Here is a 23,748-nt window from a genome sequence, read left to right as displayed (position 1 = left end):
TCATTCAATACATAGGATTTCAGCAGGATCTACCCCAGTCTGCTGACATGGTTAGCAGAGTAGTAGATTTAAAAAAAAAGCTTTTATAATTGTAAAGGACAATGTTTTATCAACTGATTGCAATAATGTAAATTTGTTTTAACTATTAAACGAACCAAAATATGACTTATTTTATCTTTGTGAAAACATTGGACACAGTGTGTTGTCAAGCTTATGAGATGCGATGCAAGTGTAAGCCACTGTGACACTATTGTTCTTTTTTAAAATGTTTTTATAAATGTCTAATGATAATGTCAGTGAGGGATTTTTAATCACTGCTATGCTGAAATTATAACTAATATTGATACTGTTGTTGATAATATTAATTTGTGTTTCATTACTTTTGGTTTGTTCTGTGTCGTGTTTGTGTCTCCTCTCAATTGCTCTGTTTATTGCAGTTCTGAGTGTTGTTGGGTCAGGTTTGGTTTTGGAATTGGATTGCATTATTATGGTATTGCTGTGTAGTGGTTTGTTGGATTGATAAAAAAAATATATATATATCTATTTAAAAAAAAAAGAGAATCGATTCTGAATCGCACAACGTAAACGATTCGATTCAAATCGATTTTTTCCCACACCCCTAATATATATAATATATAATATATCACAGCTATATCGAGACAAACATGGATATTTAAAAAATACATTACCAGTTTTTGCACCGCTTATACTACATCCTTAAAGTATGGCTAGGTTAACACAAAATCATCATATAACTTAATTTAGACGCCATCAGTCCTCCTTTCTTCTTCTACTGTGTTTTTACAGTCCAGTAAAACTGCTTCCGGGTAAACTTGTTATAAGCCCCGCCCACACACACCAGCCTCTCACGCTAAAACACTGCCATTGGTTTGAAACCGAAAATAAAGAAACAAAACCGGAAAAAAAAAAAGGTAAAAAAGACAATCCATCATAAAAACTTTTAAAAGAAATACAAAAACAATCAAAGTGTACAAAAATAGGAATATTGGCACCAAAAACATCCACCAAAAATACTGTATTTTTTTCAATGATTGTATCAATTTGTTGCCAATACAAATTTTTCTTCAGTGCCATTTTTTTTTAATACCAAATCTTACTGGCAGTGTCCTGCTCCATACATGGTCTTTGCTTTAAGACAAATATAATCATTAATACATTCTAAAAAAATAGTACACAAATACGTAAGCCATGTGTAAACGCTTATAAGGATACAACACAAATTGTAGCAATTTGTTACAACATTCAAGAATGAATCAAAATAATTCAAGAACATCCAGAAGCTGCAATACATACAGAATAGTGCTGCTAGAACCCTGATGAGAGTGAGGAACTATCTCCGGACAGGCTTACCTCCGCCAACCTCCGAGGACAAAGCTACGAACAATGGGAGACCGGGCTTTCTGCTCTGTTGCTCCCTATTTGTGGAACACTCTCCCTGACCACCTAAGGGCACCACAGACTGTGGATGTTTTTAAAAAAGGCTTAAAACCCCTTTTTTTTTAAAGCCTTTTTTTTGTTAGATATATGTATGCTAGATCTAGCTATTAAGCTGTTCTAGTTTTATTTTTTTTTTATTTTTATTATCTTTTTATTTTTATATAATTAGGCCCTGGGATGAGGTGGCGACTTGTCCAGGGTGTACACCGCCTTCCGCCCGATTGTAGCTGAGATAGGCATAAGCGGTAGAAATTGATGGATGGATGTTTTATTTAATTATTTTAATTAGGGCTGGGCAGCGATTAAACATTTTAATCAAAGTTAATCGCACTATTTCTCTGATTAATCACGATTAACTGCATTGTATACGCAAAGCCCAATAATGAATTCAAAAGTAGTGTGTAGTGCACCTTTATTGGAATATTCTCCCACATGAACAAAAGCGCCAAAACATTTGTTGTGCAAACACAATTTAAATCAGTCCTTGTTAAACAGTAGCAGTTAAATAGCATATTTTATGAAAATCAACTCAAAAAATGTAAATACAAACATTTAAGCTTATTACTACCACTGCCAAGGTATTTAAGTTATCCTGTTTGTTATGGAAAAGAAATATAATCTACATACAAATCTCTGAGCCACAATCATAACATCTGAACAGGCAATTTCTGAGGTAACAGCAGAAACATTTTTTTTTATCAGGGATCTTATGTTTAAAAAACCTATATTATAGGTAGTGGGCTGTTTTAGGGAATTTTTGATCAAATTATCTGTAGTAGCAATATTAATAATGTTGTGTTTATTCTGCATAGTGCACTTAAAATAATTATGACCATATCTAGGAATTGATATGATGGGAATTTTCCGATAGTTTGCTTGGTGCTTTGATAAACTGAACGCATCATATACATGGTACTATATTGCGATGTTATGAGCCAGGGAATAAAAGAACTACCCTACCCAGCATGCAACAGGAGTGATGAAGCATGCGCGGTAGCCCGGTATAGGTTGTGTCGCCATGACGGCATCTCGTATGTTGTGATATGCACGCTCTGAAAGCAAACGTTAAGAACTCAGCCAACACTCCTCGTCTGCATTATTCATAAATAGACAGACAACACAAATACTCCGCTGCTTCACAGGCCGCTGGATGTAGCCGGCAAAGTATTCCCATGCTAGCTAGCCGGTCTAGCAAGCACGCGTCATTCAGTCCAAAACGGCCCGATCTATCCACATCCAGAATTGTCTGGCGGTCGTAAGTGATCCCGGAGTGACCACGCTGTAAGCCAGCCATGAAATTTGCAGAATTGTCCGGTATTTTTGCCAAATGTTCCATCTTTACCAAGAGCCCCTCGACGCCGGGCGACGCCATCTTGTTGAAAAAAGGCGTTAACAAAATAAAAGCATGTAAACAACATACGCAAATTTGCGATAAAATAATTGTCGGCGTTAATACATTGATGAGTTAACTCATAATTAACGCACTAATTTGCCCACCCCTAATTTTAATACATTGTAGCACTTTGAGGTTGTTTACGCAATGTAAAGTGCTTTTTACGAATAAAATCTATTATTATTATTATAACATTCAGTCATTTTACTAGCATTAGTTTGTACTATGTGGATGGTTTTAACTCCGCTAATATGTGGCATCAAGGATTTTAATCGTAGGATTTTAATAAATCATCTGATTTACAACAATACTGGCAACTTTATTGATAAAAAGTTAATATATGTGTTTATTTTACCATATTTACTTGCTAAAGAGATTTTAGTTCCATAATCTATTGTCTATTAAGTAGTCGATCGATTCGAAGTCAAAGCTTGAGATTGGAGGCCAAAAATGCTGCTCATGACAGCCTAATGTGTATGATGGTTAAGCCAAAGCAAAAGCAAAACACTCACCAGTAATATCATACATGAGGACTGTTTCAGTGGTGCAACGTTTTACTAAGACCTCTTAACCTCTTTTGCTTTGCCACTTTACTAGTGATCTTCTTAAAGGTTGGCATGGCTTCCTGTCTCCTCCTGCTCGCTCTTACTAGAGTGTATTAGCTCTTCCTCGTCCTGGTCTACACAACCAAAATAATACTTACTATTAATTACTATGTCATTTGGAGGCAAGGATTAGTAATTTTGAAGTGTCTCCACACTGTGTATAGACATACTTTTGCTTGTACAGCAAAGTATCCATCCATCCATCCATCCATTCATCCATCCATCCATCCATCCTTTTTCTACCACTTGTCCCTTTTGGGGTCGCGGGGGGTGCTGGAGCCTATCTCAGCTGCATTCAGGTGGAAGGTGGGGTACACCCTGGACAAGTCGCCACCTCATCGCAGGTCTAACACAGATAGACAACATTCACACTCACATTCACACACTAGGGACCATTTAGTGTTGCCAATCAACCTATCCCCAAGTGCATGTCTTTGGAAGTGGGAGGATGCCGGAGTACCCGGAGAGAACCCACGCATTCACGGGGAGAACATGCAAACTCCACACAGAAAGATCCCGAGCCCGGGATTGAACGTCAACAGTAAAGTGACGCAGTGATAAAAAAAAATTATATTCTCATCGTTGATTGCGTCGAAAAATTGCGGAAGCACTCCCGGTGTTCTTGTACAAGAACATGAGCATTTCATGACTTGCATCGAGCAGCTTTTCAAGTGCTGTAAGAAATGCTTTAACACTTGTTTTTTATTTACTCCTGCATTTATTCATGTATTCTTTTAATTGTGATGTCTTAGAATATTTGTAATTTATTTTATTTTTAACATTGTAAAATACATTAAGGCCCCTCTGTATTTCATAGTTCTGGACCTAAAATTCCCCCCAAAATAGACAGTAGTGATTTTAGACATGTTTCCCTCTTCCGCACATGTTTATGTGTGCGATGGTTATGAGGGTTTTTTCTATCCTTGGCCTCAGTCTGGACCCCCTCTCCCAGGGCCCAGGCCTAGACTGAATATTGTTTTTTCTCACCCCCCTTTGTAGCAATACAACTAAAGAAGAAGTCAGCCTGCATACATTTCCAAAAGATGGGAATATGAGGAAAGTCTGGACTTCTCCTGTCAAATTGACCTGCTCAAATTGGGACGGACCAAATAAGAGGAGTGTAATTTGCAGCCATCATTTTAATGACTCTGACTTTGAAGTAGAAAGGTTTTGGTCTGAATTTAGATGGGAAAAAATTGAAAAGACTCAAGCCAAATGCTATCCTGAAAAAAAGACTCAGTCAGAACCTGCAGAAAAAACTGAGAACAAAAGAGCAGACGTAGCGCTCAAAACTTTTGCATTCTTGTCCACTGATGTGCGCCTCAAGATGCTTGAGGAAATGCTAAAAGAGCATGAGGAGACCGAAAAGAAGGGACGTCTTCGTTTTTGCTCATAGTGTTAACTATATCAGTTTTGAAATACTCATGGACCAGGGCGACTAAAAAACAGGCAGTTAAGGAATCACAACAATGGTTTTACATGCCTTTATCCACACAGAAAGATCCCGAGCCCGGGATTGAACCCAGGAATACTCAGGACCTTCATATTGTGAGGCAGACGCACTAAACCCTCTCCCACCGTGCTGCACTAATTATCTACCCATTAGTCCATTCATTCATTTACTACCGCTTAATCCCTTTTGGGGTCATGGGGGACGCTGGCGTCTTTCCCAGCTACAATCGGGCGGAAGGTGGGCTACACCCTGGACAAGTCGCCACCTCATCATAGGTCCAACACAGGTAGACAGACAACATTCACACTCACATTCACACACTAAGGACCATTTAGTGTTGCCAATCAACCTATCCCCAGGTGCATGTCTTTGGAGGTGGGAGGGGCCTATTCCCAGATGCATGTCTTTGGAGGTGGGAGGGGCCTATCCCCAGGTGCATGTCTTTGGAGGTGGCTGGAAGCCGGAGTACCCGGAGGGAACCCACGCAGTCGCAGGGAGAACATGCAAACTCCACACAGAAAGATCCCGAGCCCGGGATTGAACCCAGGAATACTCAGGACCTTCATATTTTGAGGCAGACGCACTAAACCCTCTTCCACCGTGCTGCACTAGTTATCTACTCATTAGTCCATTCATTCATCCACCCATCCATTCATTTTTTACCGCTTAATCCCTTTTGGGATCACGGGGGACGCTGGCGTCTTAGCTACAATCGGGCGGAAGGCAGCGTACACCCTGGACAAGTTGCCACCTCATCACAGGGCCAACACAGATGGACAGACAACATTCACACTCACATTCACAAACTAGGGACCATTTAGTGTTGCCAATCAACCTATCCCCAGGTGCATGTCTTTGGAAGTGGGAGAAAGCCGGAGTACCCGGAGCGAACCCACGCATTCACGGGGAGAACATGCAAACTCCACACAGAAAGATCCCGAGCATGGGATTGAACCCAAGACTGCAGGACCTTCGTATTGTTAGGCAGACGCACTAACCCCTCTGCCACCGTGAAGCCCTTAGCCCTTACCCATTAGTTAAAAACTAATTGATAGTATGAGAAATGACTGCCAGATTTATTTTCAGAGTAAAAAATTACATAAAGAGATTTTGGTGAAATGTCAGTCATCTGAACGCTATCACTATGGGTCCTTTCAGCATGTTGGAAACAAAAGCATGAACATAATTCTACAAAGGATGTAGACTGGTGGAGAGTGATGTGCATCTAATGGAAAAAGATTGTGTGTTTCAGAAGGTCAGAATAAAGAAAAGAAAAAGAAGAGAATCGACGAAAAGGTTTTGAACAGCATATAATGCTTCTGACACCCAAATAAGTGATGGTTTGATTGTGAGAGTTGCGCAAAATGATCCACTTACAGGACAGACGATCTGTTTTCCGGAAGGTCCAGCAAGACCGGTGGATCTGCCGTCTGGGAGGGATTTCCTGGATGTGTGGTGTGGGACACGGAGTCTCTGACGCCTATGAAGGAAATACAATTGAAATCTGGATGATTGATTCGAACTGCCATTGCTTTGTACAGCAAACGGACAAAAGTATTAAGACACCTGGCTGGTAGTGGACACAACACAGCGCAGCACGGATTCCATTATTGGACAGATTGTTCATGTGCATTATCTTTGGTGCCAATAGAAACACAAATATGGATAATGGAAGTTATGTCCTTTAGCCACTTATTGTTCTAAAACAGGCGTATCAAACTTGTTTTCATCGAGGACCACATCGCAACTTTGGCCGCGTGTAAGAGAGAATAATATATGAGTAGAAATGTTTAAGGATTTGCCTCATGACATTACTTACACATACAGTGGGGCAAACAAGTATTTAGTCAGCCACCGATTGTGCAAGTTCTCCCACTTAAAATGATGACAGAGGTCTGTAATTTTCATCATAGGTACATTTCAACTGTGAGAGACAGAATGTAAAATAAAATCCAGGTACTCACATTGTAGGAATTTTAAAGAATGTATTTGTAAATTATGGTGGAAAACAAGTATTTGGTCAACCATTCAAAGCTCTCACTGATGGAAGGAGGTTTTGGCTCAAAATCTCACGATACATGGCCCCATTCATTCTTTCCTTAACACGGATCAGTCGTCCTGTCCCCTTAGCAGAAAAACAGCCCCAAAGCATGATGTTTCCACCCCCATGCTTCACAGTAGGTTTGGTGTTCTTGGGATGCAACTCAGTATTCTTCTTCCTCCAAACACTACGAGTTGAGTTTATACCAAAAAGTACTATTTTGGTTTCATCTGACCACATGACATTCTCCCAATCCTCTGCTGTATCATCCATGTATCCATTTTGGTATAAACTCAACTCATCGTGTTTGGAGGAAGAAGAATACTGAGTTGCATCCCAAGAACACCACACCTACTGTGAAGCATGGGGGTGGAAACATCATGCTTTGGGGCAGTTTTTCTGCTAAGGGGACAGGACGATTGATCCGTGTTACGGAAAGAATGAATGAGGCCATGTATCGTGAGATTTTGAATCAAAACCTCCTTCCATCAGTGAGAGCTTTGAATGGTTGACCAAATACTTATTTTCCACCATAATTTACAAATAAATTCTTTAAAAATCCTACAATGTGAATTCCTAGATTTTTTTTCCCATTCTGTCTCTCACAGTTGAAGTGTACCTATGATGAAAATTACAGACCTCTGTCCTCATTTTAAGTGGGAGAACTTGCACAATCGGTGGCTGACTAAATACTTTTTTGCCCCACTGTATAAGAGGCACTTGAATATTAAATCTCTTGGATTTTAATGTCAAAAACTGGTAGCTCAGTCGTCAGATTTTCTTTTTTTACGTTAACTTTCATGCAACTCAGCTGAGAGGTTTTTTTTTACCGTACAAATTAGGGTTGTTGTTTTAATACTGTATTACTGTGAATGGAAACAATGAACCAAAGTTCATTTTTACAATATAAAAAAAACAACCTGTCAGGTCAGACGCTGGAGTTTTACGATTAAGTCTATTGTCATTTTTACAGTGTACAATTCGATGGGTAACTTGTTTGAAATCATAAGTTAAGCAGTATTTATTTTCATTTTATCAAAAAAGGTATTGGGAATTTATGATAATATAATATTGTGTTGCATTCTTAGACAATTGCATGACTACATGTATTTTCTTCTGTCAAAATGGAACAAACTAATTTAGTAAGGAATGATAAAGCACTTTATAATTATCATAGATTATATATATTATTTCCAGGCTTTCGTGGGCCACATATAATAATGTGGCAGGCCAGATCTGGTCCCCGGGCCTTAAATTTGACACCTGTGTTCTAACCAGACTCTTTTAAAACAACAGTGCTTTGCTCTGCCTTTCATTCTAACCTCCATTCTCATTATTCTCTCCCATTCGCGCCGCCTCCATCAACAAACACTACGATAAGGTCAAACGGCAAAAAGACATTCAATTAACTTTATCTACGTTTCTGTTAATTAATACGTTTTCACTATGGCGCTCAGTTGGAGTGAAGTCATACCGTAGAGCTGCCAGACGCGGACCTTATCTTCATAGGGTAAGTCGTACTTCAGGGGGTCTCCGACAGGACCCTGGTAGTACGGCCTCATGATGGACTCCATGGCTGAGGTGTGCACCAGGCCGATGGCGTGACCAAACTCATGGACGGCCACCGCGTACAGGTCCATCCCGTGAGAGTCTGAAGGAGGTAGAGAGAGTAAAATATGTGTCATCATGGGCGGGACATCAGGGTGTCCCAGTAGTGATGGCTAAATGACGCCCGCAGTAAGTGTGTGTCACACTCACCACCTGTATTGACACTGAGTTGGTACTGTGTTAGTGTCTCATTATGCTCAATCGCCATCCGCAGGATTAAAAAAGTCACTTCCTTCCCGGCAAATACAATTAATTGTTAGCATATACATATATATGTATATATTTGTATATATATATATATACATATATATATACATATATATATATGTTTTTTCTACACCATGACTAGGAGAAGTTGTTTGAATTGGGTTATATAAGTAAATACTGTGCACAACATGACCTGAGTTTCTCACATTGTCCACAAGAGACAATTTGCCAGACCCCTGGGTATTTAAAATTAACATGAATATGAAAGTCCTGGATTCGATCCTGTGCTTAGGATCTTTCCGTGTGGAGTTTGCATGTTCTCCCCGTGACTGTATGGGTTCCCTCCGGGTACTCCGGCTTCCTCCCACCTCCAAAGACATGCACCTAGGGATAGGTTGATTGGCAACACTAATTTGGCCCTAGTGTGTGAATGTGAGTGTGAATGTTGTCTATCTGTGTTGGCCCTGCGATGAGGTAGTGACTTGTCCAGGGTGTACACCGCCTTCCGCCCGAATGCAGCTGAGATACGCTCCAGTACCCCACGCGACCCCGAAAGGGACAAACGGTAGAAAATGGATGGATGGATGGATGAAAGCACCCCGCACAGCTAGGTTGCATATTGAAATTGTCAAACTTTTTTTTACAAAGAACCTCAGAAAACACTTGGCTCTTTAAGTATGACCATAGTGACCAACAGTAAAATATAGTAGCCTAGTAGGCCTAAGTATTAATTAAAAACAAACCACAGGTTTTATTTAACAATTATATTTGATATTTTGGCCGCTGTATCAATGCATACCGTTTGAGCAGTAACACTGTGTTTAAAGGGGAACATTATCACCAGACCTATGTGAGCCTCAATACATACCTTGATGTTGCAGAAAAAAGACCATATGTTTTTTTAGCCGATTTCCGAAGTCTAAAAGGGTGAATTTGGCGATCTAAACGCATTTCAATTGTTCGCTTTTGGAGCGATGACCTTTCACCTGTGACGTTACAACGGGAAGCAATCCACCATTTTCTCAAACACATTACACACACAAGTCAAATCAGCTCTGTTATTTTCTGTTTTTTCGACTGTTTACCGTACCTTGGAGACATCATGCCTCGTCGTTGTGTTGTCATAGGGTGTAACAACACGATCAGGGACGGATTCAAGTTGTCTTACGTGGAGTGTGCATCGATTAGCACAGCATGCTAATCGATGCTATCATGCTATTTAGGCTAGCTGAATGCACATATTGCATCGTTATGCCTCATTTGTAGCTATATTTGCATCCAGCCTTTCCCTCCACCCACATTTAATGCCAAACAAATACATACCAATCGACGGATTTAAGTTGCACCAGTGTCAAAAGATGCGAAAGTCCCTTGTTTGGTCTGCACATTTCACTGGTGATGCTACAACAGAGATGGCACAAAGATGGCAAGAATGTGTGGATATCCTGCGACACTCAAAGCAGATGCATTTCCAGCGATAAAGTCAACGAAATCACAAAGGTGAGTTTTGTTGATGTTATTGACTTATGTGCTAATCAGACATATTTGGTCGCGGCATGACTGCCAGCTAAACGATGCTAATATGCTATTTAGGCTAGCTGTATGTACATTTGTAGCTATATCTGCATCCAGCTTTTCCCTCCACCCACATTTAATGCCAAACAAACACTTACCAATCGACGGATTTAAGTTGCTCCAGTGGTCAAAAGATGCAATCGTTGGTTAGAAGGCGATCACCGAATAGCTTCAATAGCTATTCGCTCAATAGCTTCAGTTTTTTCTTCAATTTCGTTTTTGCTATCTGCCTCCATACTCCAACCATCCGTTTCAATACATGCGTAATCTGTTGAATCGCTTAAGCCGCTGATATCCGAGTCTGAATCCGAGCTAATGTCGCTATATCTTGCTGTTCTATCCGGCATGTTTGTTTGTATTGGCGTCACACAGTGACGTCACAGGAAAATGGACGGGTGGATTTACAGATAGCGAAAATCAGGCACTTTAAAGCCTTTTTTCGGGATATTCCATGATAGGTAAAAATTTGAAAAAAACTTTGAAAAATAAAATAAACCACTGGGAACTGATTTTCATTGGTTTTAACCCTTCTGAAATTGTGATAATGTTCCCCTTTAAATATTTAATATCATGTGCAATTAAGTTATTCTTTGGCATACCACTAGATGGAGCTTGCATATGGTACAAGAGTTTGAGAATCACTGGTCGAGGGATTACGGGTAAAAAATAACATATTGACAGACATGTTTAATAATCCACACTGGACCTGTGACAAATAAACTCAAAACAAACAAATTCACTGAACACAAAAAGTTATGAGCATTTCTAGCAGGGATACACGGCGTGTATACAAATGCCATACATACTGTATTCTGCCAGTGGTAAACGTCAGGGGACAAAACTAACTCTACTAACACAACAAACATATTGAGAAGCGAGACATGTACAGCAGATGTTCCCAAAAAAAGGAGTCAAATGATGATAAGAGGGGCTCCACTTATCTGCTAACTGCTTTAACTTTGCTACTTTTGTGACTTTTGTTTGCATGTTTATGGCCTCTTACAAGTGAAGCCTATAGGTTGTATTTTAAGAGGCACACAAGACAGCTTTGGAGGCCGTGAGTGCTGTCGGCCATGTGGCGGGGAGAGATAACTATGGTAATACGGCCTGAGCCCCCGCGCTGCCAATCAGCAGCAAAGTGCAGGAGAGGGAGACGCGTAAAAAGGCTGCGGGCGATGAAGGTGCATTTCCCCATAATGTTCAAATGTAGGCTATATAGATATAGCTGCTGCATTTCCATGAAATAGAATATCCGACAAAATGTTTTCAGGAGTTCCAAAGATACCAATTAGACTGTAGACAAAGACCTCGGTTTCTGTACGCTAGGGGTGTCACTAGGCCTATTTTAGGGGGGCCCTAAATAATTTGGCGTTATATTTTATTTAATTTTTTATTTATTTTCTTTTTTTTTACAAATACATGCCGAAATATTAGTTTTAAAGGTCTACTGAAACCCACTACTAGCCACCAAGCAGTCTGATAGTTTATATATCAATGATGAAATATTAACATTGCAACACATGCCAATACCACCTTTTTAATTTACTAAATTGCAATTTTAAATTTCCCGAGTTTCTTCTTAAAATGTCGCAAATGATGACGTGTACGCGTGACGTCACGGCCTGTTATGAATATGAGCGCTGCACACACACACAGCTAAAAGTCGTCTGCTGTAACGGCATAATTACACAGTATTTTGCAGATCTGTGTTGCTGAATCTTTTGCAATTTGTTCAATTAATAATGGAGAAGTCAAAGTAGAAAGATGGAGTTGGGAAGCTTTAGCCTTTAGCCACACAAACACACGGTGATTCCTTGTTTAAAATTCACGGAGTTGAAACTTTACTATGGATCACAGCGGACATGGATCCCGACCACATGTCAACCAGCAGGTTTTGGTGAGAAAATTGTGGTTAAAAATTCGCCTCGGACCGGATATCAGCTGAGCTTGCGCCTCCTGTACAGCTGCCGTCGACTTCCCTGAGACACTGCGCGTCAACACACGGCCGTGGACACACACTTCCGACTATCAGGTACTATTAAAGCCACTAAAACACTAGCAACAAAATAGAAAGATAAGGGATTTCCCAGAATTATCCTAGTAAATGTCTCTAAAAACATTAATCCGTCTCAATGCAACGCGATTGAACGTTGTCCTTTTTTTTCTCTTTTTTTTTTCTAGTCCGTCGCTATCAATATCCTCAAACACGAATCTTTTCATCCTCGCTGAAATTGTCGTTTTCTCGGTCCGAATAGCTGTTTTTGTTGGAGGCTCCCATTAAAATCAATGTGAATATGTGAGGAGCCATCAACATGTGACGTCATCGTCTGCGACTTCTGGTAGAGGCAGGGCTTTTCTCCAGTTGCGAACTTTATCGTGGATGTTCTCTACTAAATCCTTTCAGCAAAAGTATGGCATTATCGCGAAATGATCAAGTATGACACATAGAATGGACCTGCTATCCCCGTTTAAATAAGAAAATCTCATTTCATTTGGCATTTAAAGTGGCCCGAAAAAGAGTTTACAATAAATAATCACATAACCTGTCATTATTCACTCAGTTACGAGGTAGAAAGCCCTTTTACTGCGTCGATGTCCAATCCATTCCACTTGTTCATGTCCCTTCCTGTTAGGAGTTCGCGTGCGTCTGACTGTCTAGTGCAGGGGTCACCAACGCGGTGCCCGCGGGCACCAGGTAGCCCGTAAGGACCAGAATGGTAAATGGTAAATGGGATGTACTTGTATAGCGCTTTTCTACCCCTTTTTAAGGAGCCCAAAGCACTTTGACAGTATTTCCACATTCGCCCATTCACACACACATTCACGTACTGACGGTGGGAGCTGCTATGCAAGGCGCTCACCAGGCCCCATCAGGAGCAAGGGTGAACTGTCTTGCCCAAGGACACAACGGATCTGACTAGGATGGTAGAGGGTGGGGATTGAATCAATAACCCTCAGATTACTGGCACAGCCACTCTACCAACTTCGCCACGCCGTCCAATAGCTCAAATAGCAGCACTTACCAGTGACCTGCCTCTAATTTTAACATTTTATTTATTTACTAGCAAGCTGGTCTTGCTTTGCTCGACATTTTTAATTCTAAGAGAGACAAAACTCAAATAGAATTTGAAAATCCAAGAAAATATTTTAAAGACTTGGTCTTCACTTGTTTAAATAAATTCTTTTTTTTTTTTTTACTTTGCTTCTTATAACTTTCAGAAAGACAATTATAAAGAAAAAATACAACCTTAAAAAGGATTTTAAAACACATATACCTTTTTACCTTTTAAATTCCTTCCTCTTCTTTCCTGATGATTTAAAATTTAAAGCCCACCAGGCTGCACCAAACTTTTGGGGCCTTGTTGACACAGAAAAGTACAGTGGTGTATGCGCAGCAGCTATGAAGGTTGCAAGCCTGTTTGGTTCAACTTATCTTTGTGAATCAGCCTTTTCTGACATGAACTTCATCAAGAACAAACACAGAACACGCCTCACTGATGCACATCTGCAAGACTCACTAAGAGTTGCAAGTTACACACCAGAGTACAACACACTAGTTAACAGCATGCAATGTCAGGCTTCCCACTAACTGACAAAGAAACAGATAACAGATATGGTGTCCAGTTCAAAGTGTGACATGATTTATTTAAACCTTTGACAGTTGACTTTTGTACAAACATGGTGCAAAGTATTTCATGATTTATTGACAAATGTTAGTGGCTAGCTAGTAAAAATGGGATATTGTGATTTCACAAGACTGTCTTAGAAATGATCATTTGAAAATGTTCAATTGGAAAAATGTGCACTTAGAGAAAATATAAAAATAAAGTGTTGCATATTGATAATTATTTGTTTCTATATATATTTATTGTGAGAATTCATTAAGATGATCAGTGTTTCCACAAAGATAAATATAATTAATTATTAATAATAAAATATAGTTAAAGGTAAATTGAGCAAATTGGCTATTTCTGGCAATTTATTTAAGTGTGTATCAAACTGGTAGCCCTTGCATTAATCAGTACCCAAGAAGTAGCTCTTGGTTTCAAAAAGGTTGGTGACCCCTGGTCTATTGTAACGCTCACTTTGTGCAAAACCAGCACATCTTCTTTGCTTTTTTGTACTTTTTTTGTACTTTTTTGGCTTCACTGTGTCACTGTGCTGTGAAACTCTGCTGTCTGTGTCGATCGGTGCTGCGGGTTAGCACACCGAAGCCGGCTAGCATTAGCAGCCTGACATACAGGTGTGGATTCTTCTGTTGTTGGATGCTTCGGCATATAGACCATCAGAATGCCTCCACCAAGGAAAAGATTCAACAAACCTGGCTAACAAACTGTAAGATCTTCATCAAACTAAATGGGACGCCAGAGTAAGGAAAAGTCTTGACATTGATGCAGTACTTGGTATCAATGTAGCTTTGTGATTTTGACATCATCTCAATGTGACCCAGACCAAGAACACACACCACACCAAGTATTGATATGGACATGTTACAGAAGATCCTCCAACATCATAACTGGAAATGTGTGAGTATCAAAAATACGCCACAACAGAGGACTGATATGGAGATAGACCCTGATAAGATTTTTTTCTCTGCGATTGTAAAAAAAAATTAATTATTTTACCTGTGAACAATATAAAAACAGTGTAAAATCAGAAGATAGTCTGTCAATAATACATTTCAATAGTCCAAGCATGTACACTAACTTTGAGGCTATTAAAGGCCTACTGAAACCCACTACAACCCACCACGCAGTCTGATAGTTTATATATCAATGATGAAATATTAACATTGCAACACATGCCAATACGGCCTTTTTAGTTTACTAAATTGCAATTTTAAATTTCCCGGGAGTTTCATCTTGGAAACGTCTTGTAATGATGACGTATAAGCAAGACGTCACGGGTTTTTAGGAAGTATGAGCGCTGCACACACACACAGCTAAAAGTCGTCTGCTTAACGGCATAATTACACAGTATTTTGGACATCTGTGTTGCTGAATATTTTGCAATTTGTTCAATTAATAATGGAGAAGTCACAGTAGAAATATGGAGTTGGGAATCTTTAGCCTTTAGCCACACAAACACACGGTGATTCCTTGTTTAAAATTCCTGGAGGTGAAAATTTACAATGGATCAGAGCGCGGTCAAGCAGACATGAATCACGACGGAATATCAACCAGCAAGTTTCGGTGAGAAAATTGTGGTTAAAAAGTCGCCACTTACCGGATATCAACTGATCTTGTGCCTTCCGTACAGCTGTCGTCGACTCCCCTGAGACACTGCGTCAAGACACCCGTGGACGTACACCTCCGACTATCAGGTACTATTTAATTCACTAAAACATTACCAACACAATAGAAAGATAAGGGATTTCCCAGAATTATCCTAATAAATGTGTCGAAAAAAGTCCGGAATCCCTCCCAATGCAATCGCGTTTTTTTTTTTTTGTAGTCAGTCGCTATCAATATCCTCAAACACGAATCTTTCATCGTTGCTCAAATTAATGGGGAAATTGTCGTTTTCTCGGTCCAAATAGCACTTTTTGTTGGAGGCTCCCATTAAAAACAATGTGAATATGTGAGGAGCCATCAACATGTGACGTCATCGTCTGTGATTTCCGGTAGAGGCAGGGCTTTTCTCTTAGCACCGAAAGTTGCGAACTTTATCGTGGATGTTCTCTACTAAATCCTTTCAGCAAAAATATGGCAATATCGCGAAAGGATCAAGTATGACACATAGAATGGACCTGCTATCCCCGTTTAAATAAGAAAATCTCATTTCAGTAGACCTTTAATGATTACTTGGAATAATTTACTCATCCATTTACCATTACTGCAATTACTGAAACCTGGTTCAACAATGATAAAGGTATTGATTTTAGTCTGAATGACTATGAATTAAGATACATAAACAGAATAAATAAAATAGGAGGAGGGGTCGCATTGTACATTCATAAATATGTTACAGTTAATGTTTTAACAAACATGACCATAGCAGTCGATGGATTATTTGAATGTTTAACAGTGGAAATCCTAAATGACAAAAAGACAAATATCTTCATGAGTTGTGTATACCGAGCACCTGCTTCAAGCATAGAAACTTTCAATGAATGGATGGCTAAACTATTTTCCTCTGTGAACCATAAAACCATATTTATCTGTGGTGATTTTAACATTGATTTGTTAAAGTCAACCAAGCAAAAACATGTTGATGACTTCATTGCCACAATGTACAGCTTGTCTCTATATCCAAGCATAACCAAAGCAAGCAGAATAACAACACATAGCGACACAATCATCCACAACATTTCTACTAACATTATGGCAAATTAAATTACCAGTGGCCTATTTATATGTAATATCACTGACCATTTACCTGTTTTTACTTTATATGACTGTCATCTCAAAAAAACCAAAGACACAATGGCAAACATCTTTAAACGAATAACAACTGAGGAAACAATCTTTGCCCTAAACAATGGTTTAGCAGTTCAGGATTGGACTTCAGTTTACAGAGAACTAAATGTGGACAGTGCTTATTGTCATTTTTTAGACATCTTTTCTTTCCTGCATAATAAATACTGCCTTGTGAAAGAATACTTTATAAAAGGAAAAAATAAAAATAGCCCTTTGCTCACAAAAGGTATAATTAATGCCTGTAAGAAGAAAAACAGTCTCTCCAAACTTTTCATCCAAAAAAAAAAAAAAGAAGTAGAACAACAATACAAGAAGTACAAAAATAAATTAACTGATATTATAAGAACAAACAAAAGGTTATATTATCAAAAAAACTATATGAAAACAAAAACAATATAAAAGGAACTTGGGATGTTTTGAATAGTCTAATCAAACAAGGATATTCAAAGTTGACTTATCCTGATTACTTTATTGATGAAAACGGTGAAGATTATAATATGAGTAATGTAGTGAATAAGTTCAATAGTTTTTTTGTAAATATTGGTCCTAAGTTAGCTGTTGATATCCCAGACAATGGAGTTACAAAATCAACTATTGAACACAATTCTTGGTCATTCTTCCTCTCAGCTACAAATGAGCAGGAAGTGACAAACATTATGCGCAAGTGTAAAAGTAAGTGCTCCACTGACTGCCATGATATCAACATGATATTGCTTCAAAAAGTTATACTGAATATTGTGAAACCCTTAACTTATATATGTAACCTATCGCTCCAGACTGGCCCATTTCCAAGTCAAATGAAAATAACTTAAGGTAACTCTGCTCTTCAAAAGTGACAACAAACACAATTTCACCAATTACCCACCAATCTCGCTTTTGCCTCAGTTCTCAAAAATTTTAGAGAATCTATGTAACTCTCGACTTGAATCTTTTCTTGAGAAGCATCATATAATCAATGACGGTCAGTATGGCTTTAGGTCCAAACGGACAACCTCAATGGCGATAACTGAAGCTATTGAAGAAATGACTAATGCACTGGAGCATAAAAGATATGCAGTTGGTATCTTTATTGATCTAAAAAAGCCTTTGATACCATTAATCATTCAATTCTACTAGATTAAATGGAAAGATATGGAATTAGGGGGCTGACTGGTGACTGGTTAAAAAGTTATTTAACAGGAAGGGTACAGTTTGTAAAAATGGGTACATTTGTATCTGGTACTTTTTGCATTGCTTGTGGTGTCCCTCAAGGGTCCGTGTTGGGGCCCAAACTGTTTAATGTATATATTAATGATATGTTTACTACATCTAAAGTACTGAAATGTATACCATTTGCAGACGACACAACTATATTCTACAGTAGTGATGGCTATAATGAGCTCATAAATACAGTAAACACAGAGCCAAATATAGTAAAAAAAAATGGATGGACACAAATAAATTATCTTTGAATATGAATAAAACTAAGATAGTGATGTTTGGAAATCGCAACATAACTTCTGAACAGAAAATAAGTATTGATGGTACCCAAAATTAAAATAGTAAATGAGAATACATTTTAGGGAGTAATAATTGATAGTAAACTATTATGGAAACATCATGTCAGACACATTAAAACAAAAATCTCCAAAAGCCTCTCAATTATGAACAAAGCAAAACTATACCTCAATGAAAATGCACTCCGTACCCCATACTGCACATTGGTACTGCCATACCTTACATACTGTGTTGAATACTTCTTTGTACTCTATACTGCACCTTGGTTCTGCCATACCTTACATACTGTGTTGAAGTATGGGGGAATACTTACTACAACACGATCCATCCTCTGATCATATTACAGAAAAAAGCAGTGTGACTTCTTCACAACGATGGTTATTTAGAAAATAATCATAATCTGTTTATGCAATCAAAGTTGCTCAAATTTGATGACCTTGTTAAATATAATACATTAATAATCTTGAATAAAGCATTTAACAAATTATTGCCGCCTAATCTACAATGTATTTTTATAAGACGAGTGCAGGCTCATAACTTGAGAGGCTTTGGATATTTCTCATTGCCGAGAGCTCAAACCACTCGTAAACATTTTTGTGTGTCTGAATGCGGAGTAAAACTATGGAACAAACTGGACTTACAACACAAGCAATGCCAAACTATTAATCAATTCAAACTATTATACAAACATTGAGATGTGGGTCTTTAATTTAATTTGACTTGTTGTTGTACTCTGTCTCAAAGTGTAATCAAGTGCTCAATGTTTCCTTACCATTATTGTCAAGTTGTCTATTACCATTATTGCTGTGTTCTCTATTACCATTGTTGGTATTTTGTCTATTACCATTTCTTGTATACCTTTAAGTCTCAATCATCAGGGGATCTGATGATTGAGGGAGTGAAGTGAAGTGAATTATATTTATATAGCGCTTTTTTCAAGTGACTCAAAGCGCTTTACATAGTGACACCCAATATCTAAGTTACATTTAAACCATTGTGGGTGGCACTGGGAGCAGGTGGGTGAAGTGTCTTGCCCAAGGACACAACGGCAGTAACTAGGATGGCACAAGCGGGAATCGAACCTGCAACCCTCAAGTTGCTGGCACGGCCACTCTACCAACCGAGCTATGCCGCCCAGTTGGGTGTTCCAACAGGACAATGACCCCAAACACACGTCAAAAGTGGTAAAAGAATGGCTAAATCGGGTTCAAATGAAGGTTTCAGAATGGCCTTCCCAAAATCCTGACTTAAACATGTGGACAATGCTGAAGAAACAAGTCCATGTCAGAAAAACAACACATTTAGCTGAACTGCACCAATTTTGTGGTCAAAAATTCAACCTAGAAGCTTGTGGGTGGCTACCAAAAAGCGCTTTATTGCAGGTAGACTTGCCAAGGGACATGTGAGCAAATATTAACATTGCTGTACGTATACTTTTGACCCAGCACATTTTCAGTAGAGCCATAATAAATTCATAAAAGAAGCAGACTTCATGAATGTTTTTTGTGACCAACAAGTTTGTGCGCCAATCACTACATCACAAAAATATAAGAAATGATTGGAAACTCAAGACAGCCATGACATGATGTCCTTTACAAGTGGATGTCAACTTTTGACCACGACTGTATGTCACATAAAGGAGTTTGTGTATGGAATCATTTACCATTAAAAATGAACATCGGTAAAACACTTTATACACTTTAAAATTCATACAAGAAGACTATAGTTTACACAAAGTTATTGTATTCAACACATATTGTTTACATTTGTACATTTTTTTTAATTTTATTTTAAAATGACTAGTGGGCAACCTTGGACATTCAGCTCTCTCGGTTACTTTGTTAGGTTTTTTCCTCTCTCTGGCCGTGCAGCTGACAGCATCGCAGAAGTCACCAGGGTGTTGAAATATGTTTTTGTTTATTAGATTGTCCATGCATGACATTTATTAAACAAGACAAGAAGCAAGGAATCAAACAGGAAACCCCTCATGAAACAGTTCTGAAGAGATGAAGTAGTCTTGTGAGTTTTTCCCACACACACACACATATATATATATATATATATATATATATATATATATATATATATATATATATATATATATATATATATATATATATACATATATATATATATATATATACATATATATATATATATATACATATATATATATATATATATATATATATATATATACTGTATATATATATATATATATATATATATATATATATATATATATATATATATATATATATATATATATATATATGTATATATATATATATATATATATATATATATATATGTTAGCCGAAATTTTGTGCTCGTGCACTGCGTTCGCTTGCATCTTGTGCATTTCCTGGGGGCTAAGCCCCCCTGTCCTTAAAATCTAGTGACGCCCCTGCTGTACGCCCCACTTTCACATCCCAGTTTTTGCCTCAGTTTTCGTCTAGGGCTACACAAACAATGCGCAAAACAAACTAGTTTGTTTGCCCGTATACATTCCGCATAATCGAGTGTCCAAACAAACAGGCGCTGCCGATTCAGTTTCTGATATTTTGTTTGCAAAATAAACCACCATAGGGTCAAAGAAAGTTGCGAGTTGTAGCATGCTGCGGTGGGGTTGGAGAGTCATGGCAGTGTGCCGTGTTGTGTTGTAATGTGCTGACTAGCGCCTTTGTGTGTTTGCATCAGTTGATCTAAAGAAAGATGTGTTGTGCGTTGGGATTGGAACCTTTTCCCATTTGAATCAATACGGTGCCAATTCCAGGTACTTGGGAATCGATACTGGTACTCAAACGTACTAACTTTTGGTACTTTTATGTGTGTTCAAATGACTTATTAAATGTTTCTTTGTTTCTTTTTCATCTTTTTTTTAACATTAAAAAAAGAACCCCCCCAGTACCCCTTCAATCCAGCACATCACCCCTGTTTTGCAGCAACTTCACTGGCTACCAATCAAACATCGTCCATCCATCCATCCATCCATCTTCTTCCGCTTATCCGAGGTCGGGTCGCGGGGGCAACAGCCTAAGCAGGGAATCCCAGACTTCCCTCTCCCCAGCCACTTCGTCTAGCTCTTCCCGGGGGATCCCGAGGCGTTCCCAGGCCAGCCGGGAGACATAGTCTTCCCAACGTGTCCTGGGTCTTCCCTGTGGCCTCCTACCGGTTGGAAGTGCCCTAAACACCTCCCTAGGGAGGCGTTCGGGTGGCATCCTGACCAGATGCCCGAAACACCTCATCTGGCTCCTCTCGATGTGAAGGAGCAGCGGCTTTACTTTGAGTTCCTCCCGGATGGCAGAGCTTCTCACCCTATCTCTAAGGGAGAGCCCCGCCACACGGCGGAGGAAACTCATTTTGGCCGCTTGTACCCGTGATCTTATCCTTTCGGTCATGACCCAAAGCTCATGACCATAGGTGAGGATGGGAACGTAGATCGACCGGTAAATTGAGAGCTTTGCCTTCTGGCTCAGCTCCTTCTTCACCACAACGGATCGGTACAACATCCGCATTACTGAAGACGCCGCACCGATCTGCCTGTCGATCTCACGATCCACTCTTCCCTCACTCGTGAACAAGACTCCTAGGTACTTGAACTCCTCCACTTGGGGCAGGGTCTCCTCCCCAACCCGGAGATGGCATTCCACCCTTTTCCGGGCTAGAACCATGGACTCGGACTTGGAGGTGCTGATTCTCATTCCGGTCGCTTCACACTCGGCTGCGAACCGATCCAGTGAGAGCTGAAGATCCCGGTCAGATGAAGCCATCAGGACCACATCATCTGCAAAAAGCAGAGATCTAATCCTGCGGTCACCAAACCGGAACCCCTCAACGCCTTGACTGCGCCTAGAAATTCTGTCCATAAAAGTTATGAACAGAATCGGTGACAAAGGACAGCCTTGGCGGAGTCCAACCCTCACTGTAAATGTGTTCGACTTACTGCCGGCAATGCGGACCAAGCTCTGGCACTGATCGTACAGGGACCGCCACAATAAGACAGTCCGGTACCCCATACTCTCTGAGCACTCCCCACAGGACTTCCCGAGGGACACGGTCGAATGCCTTCTCCAAGTCCACAAAGCACATGTAGACTGGTTGGGCAAACTCCCATGCACCCTCAAGAACCCTGCCGAGAGTATAGAGCTGGTCCACAGTTTCACGACCAGGACGAAAACCACACTGTTCCTCCTGAATCCGAGGTTCGACTATCCGGCGTAGCCTCCTCTCCAGTACACCTGAATAAACCTTACCGGGAAGGCTGAGGAGTGTGATCTCACGATAGTTGGAACACACCCTCCATCGTATCCACTTTAAAATAATTATCCTCACTTTCAAAGCCATCCATAACCTCTCTCCATCATATCTCTCCGACCTGATCCATGTCGCCACGCCCTCACGTTCCCTAAGATCCTCTTCATCCATCCATTTCACTGTCCCTTTATTTAAACTGTCCAACCATGGGTGCCCGAGCTTTCAGCCGCCCTGCCCCACATCTTTGGAACTTTTTGCCACCAGACCTTCGTAACTTGGACTCAATATATCCCTCTTCAAGTCAAGACTCAAACCTCACCTATTCCGGACTGTTTATTCATTGTAATCATCTCGTCTTCTCTATCTTTGTTGTTGTTATTATTATTGTTTTTACCCAATTTGATTTTGTTGTTTTGATTTTGTACGGTGTCCTTGAATGCCCAGAAAGGCGCCTTTAAAGAAAATGTATTGTTATTATTACTATTATTATTAAACTAGAAGCACTGCTCAGTTGTAATCTTGTTTTCTTACAGTTCTGTGTCTCACTTGCAAGTATTGTGCTGTACTTTATAACTGTTTGGATTAAGGTGCAATTCCTATAGGTTAAACGTCAGTAGTTTATAAGCTACAGTATTTTGCCTTAGCCAGGAGGTAGTCTTTGCCATGAAGTTGAATGTCTTGTCTTTTGTTGGGTCCTAGAAAGTGTTTAGGTCCCATCTTAAAACTCATTTCTATACTCTAGTCTTTAAATAGACCCCCTTTTTAGACCAGTTGATCTGCCATTTATTTAATTTTCTCCTCTGCCTTGTGGAGGGGTGGGGGGCACAGGTCTGGTGGCCATGGATGAAGTGCTGGCTGTCCAGAGCCTGGACCTGGATGGACCGCTCGCCTGTGCATCGGTTGGGCACATCTCTGCGCTACTGATCCGTCTCCGCTTGGGATGGTCTCCTGCTGACTCCACTATGGACTGGACTTTCGCTACTATATTTGAGCCACTATGGACTTGACTCTCACTGTTATGTTGGATCCAATATGGACTGGACTCTCACTATTACGTTAGATCCACTATGGACAGGACTTTCAAAATATTATGTTAGATCCACTATCGGTCCTGCTAGACACCGACCTCTATTTAATAATACAACTTTAACATTTGACAACCAAACAATTAAACAAGGCGACACGGTAAAGAATCTGGGTGTTATCTTCGACCCAACTCTCTCCTTTCAGTCACA

The 23,748-nt window shown here is 39.6% G+C and overlaps 1 protein-coding gene across 1 annotated transcript in view; it reads right to left on the bottom strand.

Annotated features, from left to right (window-relative positions):
* The window catches only part of mmp17a (matrix metallopeptidase 17a), a 382,482-nt gene that overhangs the window by 38,614 nt on the left and 320,120 nt on the right, over positions 1 to 23,748 (bottom strand). Inside the window, exons 5-6 of the mRNA XM_061876701.1 lie at positions 8,425 to 8,601; positions 6,287 to 6,389 (exon numbers count right to left, since the gene is read on the bottom strand). Of these exons, the coding sequence (XP_061732685.1) occupies positions 6,287 to 6,389; positions 8,425 to 8,601 (280 nt within the window). The remainder of the gene's footprint in view (positions 1 to 6,286; positions 6,390 to 8,424; positions 8,602 to 23,748) is intronic.

The sequence above is a fragment of the Nerophis ophidion genome, linkage group LG17 (genome assembly GCF_033978795.1).
Source record: "Nerophis ophidion isolate RoL-2023_Sa linkage group LG17, RoL_Noph_v1.0, whole genome shotgun sequence".
Taxonomy (NCBI): domain Eukaryota; kingdom Metazoa; phylum Chordata; class Actinopteri; order Syngnathiformes; family Syngnathidae; genus Nerophis; species Nerophis ophidion.
The sequence above is the reverse complement of the archived record's forward strand: the minus strand, read 5'-3'. Positions and strand labels throughout refer to the sequence as shown.